Source organism: Nanorana parkeri, unplaced genomic scaffold (genome assembly GCF_000935625.1).
Source record: "Nanorana parkeri isolate BGI_ZX_2015 unplaced genomic scaffold, ASM93562v1 scaffold4379, whole genome shotgun sequence".
Taxonomy (NCBI): domain Eukaryota; kingdom Metazoa; phylum Chordata; class Amphibia; order Anura; family Dicroglossidae; genus Nanorana; species Nanorana parkeri.
This window is the reverse complement of record NW_017310642.1, coordinates 7,834-16,305: the sequence shown is the minus strand read 5'-3', so window position 1 is coordinate 16,305 and position 8,472 is coordinate 7,834. Positions and strand designations below refer to the sequence as shown.

At 43.8% G+C, this 8,472-nt stretch overlaps 1 protein-coding gene across 1 annotated transcript in view; it reads left to right on the top strand.

The window, feature by feature from the left end:
* Window positions 1-8,472, top strand: part of LOC108803875 (beclin-1-like) — a 13,367-nt gene that overhangs the window by 524 nt on the left and 4,371 nt on the right. The window contains exons 2-4 of the mRNA XM_018575669.1: window positions 150-270; window positions 1,934-1,998; window positions 7,123-7,181. Coding sequence (XP_018431171.1) covers window positions 150-270; window positions 1,934-1,998; window positions 7,123-7,181 — 245 coding nt within the window. The remainder of the gene's footprint in view (window positions 1-149; window positions 271-1,933; window positions 1,999-7,122; window positions 7,182-8,472) is intronic.

Genomic DNA, 8,472 nt, shown 5'->3' with positions numbered 1-8,472 from the left:
TGCAGAATCCATCTATTGTACCTGTGAAGGTCTGAACATAAACCGTAGGATCTGATTGGTTACACCAGGCAGAATTATTTTAGACGATCTTCTGATTGAAGCTTCTTCTGTTTCTGTTTTGGGTTGCCCATCCCCCAATATGCGAGAAGATGGAGACGTCTAAATCCTCCACCATGCAAGTCAGCTTTGTGTGTCAGAGATGTTGTCAGCCGCTGAAATTGGACACGTCCTTTAAAATCCTGGATAAGGTCACCATGCAGGAGCTGACAGGTGAGTGGACCCTCCCTTCCCCCTTTGTACACACCCCTGAGGGACATCAGACAATTGAGGAGATCCAGAAAACAACATCCACCAATGCTGAAGGATTTACAATGTCTATACGCTAAGTGAAGGGAAATCACGCATTTTAGACTTGTCACCAGAACAGCAGGTGGGGGGGAATGTTCCAGTGGGGTCATTTGTCTTAGGGTTAGTTCCAGAGTTACCCTTCCAACCCTATACACCCCAATGTCCAGCAAATGCCCCCCCCCCCGAATCTTGACACCTCCACTGGAAAATCAGCATTTCTGGAAATCTATGGTTGTAGCCGGTAATGCCTCCCAGTGAGACCATAGACACTATTAGAGATACACAGCTCAGTCCCGCACTCCATGTTCTCTTCTTCTGAGCTTAATACGTCTGTAGAGTTGTCTGAAGGTCATAAGGTGCTGATTACCAAAGCCTCGCACACTGGAGGATATACCTTCACCTACCAATGAGGACATTGGAGAGACGAGAATGGGTTAGAGACTATTCCCCTTACTCCCATTGTCTATCGTAGACTCCTACTCCCATGGTCTATCGTAGACTCCTACTCCCATGGTCTATCGTAGACTCCTACTCCCATGGTCTATCATGGATGACTTGGAAAGGCCGGTTTCCCTGTTTAAAATCCAAATGCTAATTCTCTGATAGATAAAGAGGAACTTCCTCGGCCCTGTTAGTGCTGATTATGTTTATCCATAAAGAAGGAACCCGCCCTCCCTGTCCTCTGCCATTCTCATCGGACCAATTTCATACCATTGAGGGAAGCCCGGGATGATTCTATAAGATCCCACTCTCCACCCTGTTTGGTGAGCTCCACTTTTGCTGAAAGGGCTTCAGAGAAGGTTGGACTGGGTGCTCTGGGCCCCTTCGATCCCCAGGCTTGAGATCATGCATGATGTGGTGAATCCTCTCCCTCCACAATAATCCCACAGCCAGTCTTGTAGCTTCCCTGTATGAAATGGGACCCGCCAGAGATGCCCACTTATTTTGGCTATTATGTACTATTGCTGAGATTTGTTGTATTCCTCTATAACTGGCGGTATTCTGCATTGTGCTGTATAATGTGCTTTTGCTGGGTTTTGTATCCTCTATAGCCGTTGCCATTCTGCATGCATTGCTGTATCATTTTACACTTTCCATTTCACTATATTGTACACCACACTATCTTTTTTTTTCTTTTTTACTTCCACCGGTCCAAGCTTGCTCCTGTGATGGACTACAACCTCAATACAAACTAGTAGTCCCATCACTGGAGCCATTTTTTAAACTTTATTTTATAGTTTATCCGATTAACCGATTAATCGAACTTAATAATCGGCTAACTAATCGATTTTGAAAATAATCGTTAGCTGCAGCTCTACGTAAGTCCATAAAGCAGCATGGGGGTGGGGGGAGCGGGGATTTAGACTCGCTTTGTTCCTGTTCCAACAATCCAAACTATTATTGAAATCTTATAAGAGCCGCATGCTTCCCCTCCTCCTAAATGCTTGGTTCCCCTCTTCTAAAACCCGAAGAGATCACATGGATAGGGGAATGGATCTTCCAGAAGCATTTCTCCTGAATTCTCCAAGATGAATGGTTATGATGTGTACCAGAATATGGACTTAATAATGCCGATCTCTTTCAGCTCCATTGGTGACTACTGCAGCTGTGAAACCAGGAGAAAGCCAAGAGGAGGACCCGAGTACCGAGGTAAGGGACTCCAGTGGTCCTTCATTAACCCTTTCCTCACTGGCTGGGCCAATTTCAAAGACCTCCACATTTCTGGAGGAGCGGGACCACTAGAACAGAAAGATGACGCTACGGATTTTGTGGGTTCCTGTGACAAATGTTTTATCAAAACAATATTTCTGCTTAACAATCCAGTCAAATCATTATCGGCACACACAATGTCATTCACAAGATTCTAAATCTAAAAGATAAGATTCAGATTACAAATATTTGTGTGAAACAGTAAAAAACCCTCAATATCTGGAGGCTGGTCTCACGCCCGTGCGTTGTGATCGGCATACGCTTAATCGCGCAGAGCTGAATTAATGTTAAGAAAAAAATCAAGCCATGTTGTAACAATGTTCTTCAGCGCATATCACAGTATGCTGCACACCTTTGCACATGTATGTTATGTTGGGGGGGAGGTTTACATTACTGTCAAGGGGCTTTGGGGGGGATATCGGTGGTCCAAACATAGTCTTCAATTTTCTTCTCCTCAGCACTCACTGAACAGGAAGTGCTCAGCACAGAGACTTCCTGTCCACTCGCAGTCTGAGGAGATAACATTTCCACAACACTGTGGAAATGTTACTAGGATGTGTTTTTAGTGTAATATTGTCATCATGTCTCTGTGTCCGGATTTCTGCGTCACGCTCGATTGGAGCGTGACCTGGATTATTCAGGCACTGGGAATAAACCATTGGAGTGGATATGCGTGGCGGAGCAATGTTCTCTTAGCGAGTGTGTGGACGCCAGGCTAGGGCCCCTGCGCGGTGCGCATATTTATTGGCATGGCGTGTATGCATTTGCTTTGAGGACATAGTATTATTTAAAGGAGAACTATGAGGGGGTGCTTTTCACTCACCTCATAGTTCTAGCCGACCTGTGACAATGAACACATACCGGCTTTCGCCCACCTCCCGTCCCGGTCGCGGCTCTCTGCCGTGACAGGGGAGGGGCTGGATTTCCCCCGCTCCGATCTGCCAGCGCTGACTGGCGGAACGGACGGGGGAGGGGGTGGGTACAGCTGGCTCTGCCTCTGTCACTCACGCAGCTGGGCGGATCCAGGCATAATTGTCGGGATCCGGCGTCTCAGTATACCGCGAGCTGTAGCTCCCTATATACTGAGCCTCGGGTGACGGGAGGAGGACGCTAGTTTGTGCCCTCCCGTAACCCTAAGGAGAACTATGGGGAAAAACACTGACCTCATAGTTCTCCTTTAAGATACATATCTGCCTTTTTGAAAGGAACGTGTGTTCGTATTTCTTATGCTTCTGATCAGCGCGCTGGAAATGGTATGGCATTGTCCCTGAACGGTATTGGGCATTGCTCACTGAGCCGTGCTGGATAAGGTTTGCTCCAGTGATAATGGGAGATTGTATTTGTGGGTCTGATACAGACATACACTCCCTTTTATTGGCTACGATATGTTGATGTATTAAGGAAGTGATGTTGGTTGTTGACATCACTTCCTGGTTTGCTGTTTGAGACATCACTTCCTGTCTGACATCACGTCCTGTCTGACATCACTTCCTGTCTGACAGCTATAAAAATAAATAGGGATGTCCCGATGCCACTTTTTCAGTCCCATGTACAAGTACAAGTACATCCCCTCATGTACTTGCCGATACCAATTACCAATACTTTTTCTTAAAGGGACAGGTGACTTTAAATGATCCATAGTACAACTACATGTTATGTACTATGGATCATGGTTTAACCTATTCATGTTAGCAGGGGAGAACTGTAACTCTATTGCTGGAGTGTAGTGGAGGTGTATGCTGTATATATGCACTACATATACATTACACACGTCCAGTACACTATAGCAATAGATTTACAGCCAGCCCCATCCCAGCTTCCCTTACTCACAGTTTCACTCCGATCCCCGTAGCCTCACGCGATGCCTCTTGTAGTCGGCGCTGGGCAGGATCGCTGCATCGCATCTCGGTGCTCAGCTTGTGGGAGGCGCTCACAATTCTGCCCTGCTAACATGAATAGGTTAAATCATGATCCATAATACATATACAGCACATACGTCCCGTACACTGCAGTAATAGAGTTACAATTATCCCCTGCTAACATGAATAGGTTAAATCATGATCCATAGTACATAACATGTAGTTGCACTAAGGATCATTTAACCCATTCATGTTAGCCGGGGATTATTGTAAATCTAATGCTGCAATGTACGGGACATTTGTGCTGTATATGTACAGTACATATAGATATACAATTCTCCACTGCTAACATGAATGGGTTAAATGATCCGTAGTACAGGGCTACATATTATGTACTACGGATCATTTAACCCATTCATATTAGCAGAGGATAATTGTAAATCTATTGTTCAGTGCATTCTATATGTAGTATATAGTACATGTACATATAGAGTGCCTGCAACAATACATTTACAATGATCCTCTGCTAACATGAATGGGTTAAATGATCCCTAGTACAGGGCTACATACAGATCATTTATCCATTCATGGTATTATGTATTGTTTGCACTGTATTAGCAGTATATACTCTATATGTATTACATATAGAGTATATACTGCTAATACAGTGCAAACAATACATAATTGTTTCAAAAATCCCCCCCCCCCAATCTGCCCTCACTCACTGTGTCCGTGTGCTGGAGAGAGCAGGGACGAGTCAGCGGCGCGCTGGTCCAGTGGGAGGAGCTCCAGGTGGGGTCCTAATTTAGCTGGCTTAGAGGTGCCTGCCCGCTAAATTAGAACCCCACCGTGACGCAGTGACGCGACGCTCGGCGAGGTAAGTAAGAAGAAGAAAAAAAAAAACATAGCGCAAGCTTCGGCGCTAGGCTTCGGGGCATTTTGACAAGTACTTGTCACAATGCCCTGTATCGGGCCCGATTCCGATGCTAGCATCGGTATTGGGACATCCCTAAAAATAAACAAACACCTGTGCTGGGGAGCTCTAAGAATGGAACCAGCTTAGCTGTTAGTAAGTCATTAGTGAGTTTGAGAAGGGCGGTCTCAGCGGAGTGTAGGGGGCAGAGTCTCAGCGGAGTGTAAGGAGTGGAGAAGGTTGTTATCAGTGAGCTGGCGGCTCAGGCGGCTGTAGATAAGGCGTTTTAGGAGTTTGGAGATGAATGGGAGTAAGGAGATTGGTCTGTGATTGTTGAGGTCGGTAGGGTCCATTGAGGGTTTTTGGGGTATTGGGGTGACCAGGGCATGCTTCCAGTAGAGAGGGAGAGATTGAAAATGTAAGAGAGTCTAGGGTAGAGTTAGAGGGTGATCGAAGTAGCGGTGAGGTGGGTGTCAGAGAAAAGCTTTGTAACCTCCTCTGTGGTTACCGGGTCAAAAGAGGGCAGTAACAAGTGTGATGGAGGGTCTGCTACATTAATAGGGGAAGTTGATTGGACAGCGGTGATCTGATCCCGAATTGTATCTATTTTGATTTGGAAATGAATGGCAATGTACTGGGCAGTGAGTGAGTTAGTGGGCGGTGGAGGACATGGTAGAGAGTTAAAAGTAGAAAAGAGTATATATGCCTGTGACTGTCAGCCCTCTAGAGACTGCCTATCGAGCCCATAAGGAATAGCTCCCTTTCTGCTCTCACCCACAAGGTGGTCTTTCTTACCATCACCTCTGTGAGGCAAGTCTGTGAGTTGGCAGCCTTATCACCTAAGGAGCCCTTCCTTGTCCGGCATAAGGACAAGGTTGTCTCGAGGCCTAGGGTCTCCTCTCTCCCCAAATAAATTTCTGCTTTTTTTTAAGGACATTGTTCACCTATCTATCTGTCCTGTTCCCAGACTGGACAGAGGAGATAATATTGAGACGTTAATCAATCAAAATAAAAAGCGCTAAAGGTATTAAATAATTGTGTATAAAAAGTGGAAGATAGGTTTTCAGGCGGGTCGGCCTGGAGCCTATTAATGTATATGAAATGTGATTAATAAACCAATACAAAATTGCTGTAATAAAGATAAAAATAAAACATAAAAACCAATCAAATTGTCCAATAAAGTCATATAAAAATCCTGTGAAACATCAAAAAGTGTTCTTTATGGAAAAAAATCGGTGAACGGTGAACCCCGTGTATAAACAAAATGTATCAGTGTATTTAAGGTGGTCCGAACTGCCCCTCTCGGGCGGGTACTCACCAAATAGAAGCTGATCAAAAGAGCTCTTAGTGAGTAATAGCGTAGTTGGACTTGAGCGCAAACGTGTTGTCCACGAGTCCCGGCAGACGAACACTTGGCTTTCTCCCCTATGGCGCTGGATATGTCTCAGGGATGAGGAGATCGATCCTTTTAGACGCGGTGTTGGTGAAGTGCTTTGTCGTGGTCCCACAGGGTTATTACGTTATTACCATATTACGTTTTACATATTACGCTATGAAGGTTCTCTTCTTTGTTCGTCTCTAAAACCCTGTGGGAGATTTTTTTCCATAAAGAACACTTTTTGATGTTTCACAGGATTTTTATATGACTTTATTGGACAATTTGATTGGTTTTTATGTTTTATTTTTATCTTTATCACAGCAATTTTGTATTGGTTTATTAATCACATTTCATATACATTAATAGGCTCCAGGCCGACCCGCCTGAAAACCTATCTTCCACTTTTTATACACAATTATTTAATACCTTTAGCGCTTTTTATTTTGATTGATTACCGTAGGGATTTCTATAATCCCCTTTTTAGAGCTGCTTTGGGTTTATTAGATTTGTTCACTATTTTTAATCATTTAATCACTTATTTATTCCTTCTATACTACCATTTTTTATTAAGTATTCACTTAATTTTCTTACTACCTCTCTCCAGAAGCGCAGATTATCTATTTACAATATTGAGACGTTGTCCTCTCCAGACTGGACAGAGGAGATAATAGTGAGACGTTGTCCTCTCCAGACTGGACAGAGGAGATAATAGTGAGACGTTGTCCTCTCCAGACTGGACAGAGGAGATAATAGTGAGACGTTGTCCTCTCCAGACTGGACAGAGGAGATAATAGTGATATTCTGTCCAGCAGGTGAAATATGTTGGGAATCTCTGTATGTATGGAAGGTTTGCACTGAGATGGGGTCGCAGTCACTGTTCTCACCTTCTGATGCCGCTCTGTTCTGTTTTCCAGGAAACGTTTCTAGAGAACAGACAGGATGGAGTGTCTAGAAGACTCATTCCACCCGCGAGGTACCGCCACCAAATACCACATTCTGCCACTTCTCTTCTCCTAAACTCTTCAAAAGCAGAAATGACCGCAATAGTCCACACAAAACAAATGTGTCTGCAACCCCCCCTACCCAAATTCCTTTCAGTCCTTATATGTGTCCGCACCCATCAGTGGCGTGTAGTACTATACATATAAAATAAATAGTGTGTCCATAGTAACATGACGGTGGCGTGTAGTACACATATAAAATAAATAGTGTGTCCATAGTAACATGACGGTGGCGTGTAGTACACATATAAAATAAATAGTGTGTCCATAGTAACATGACGGTGGGGTGTAGTACACATAAAGTAAATGGTGTGTCCATAGTAACATGACGGTGGCGTGTAGTACACATATAAAGTAAATGGTGTGTCCATAGTAACATGACGGTGGCGTGTAGTACACATATAAAATAAATAGTGTGTCCATAGTAACATGACGGTGGCGTGTAGTACACATATAAAGTAAATGGTGTGTCCATAGTAACATGACGGTGGCGTGTAGTACACATAAAGTAAATGGTGTGTCCATAGTAACATGACGGTGGCGTGTAGTACACATAAAGTAAATGGTGTGTCCATAGTAACATGACGGTGGCGTGTAGTACACATATAAAGTATGTCCATGTTATACTGTTGATGCAAAGTCTCATAGAGCAGAATCCTATTCTAGAAATAGAAGGTAAGGACAAGAACAAACCCTAACCCTGTAATGTCTGGGTACTTGGGAATTTCGAGGTCACGCAAGGGGTGCCCTGAGTGTTAGTGCGTGTTAGGGAAGTACTGCGAGTCTGAAAACGGGACTTCTATACATTTACCGAGGACAGGGATTCATCCAACTAGAGCTGCAGCTAACGATTATTTTAAAAATCGATTAGTTAGCCGATTATTAAGTTCGATTAATCGGTTAATCGGATAAAAATAAAATAAATGTAAAAAATGGCTCCAGTGATGGGACTACTAGTTTGTATTGAGATTGTAGTCCATCACAGGAGCAAGCTTGGACCGGTGGAAGTAAAAAAGAAAAAAAAAAAAGTGTGGTGTGCAATATAGTGAAATTAAAAGTGTAAAATTATACAGCAATTAATGGAGAATGGCACCGGCTATAGAGGACTACAAAGCCCAGCAATAGTACATTATGCCGCACAATGCAGAATACCGCCAGCTATAATGTACTATTGCTGGGTTTTGTAGTCCTCTACAGCTGGTGGTATTCTGCATTGCGCTGTATAATGTACTATTGCTGGGATTTGTAGTCCCCTATACAGCT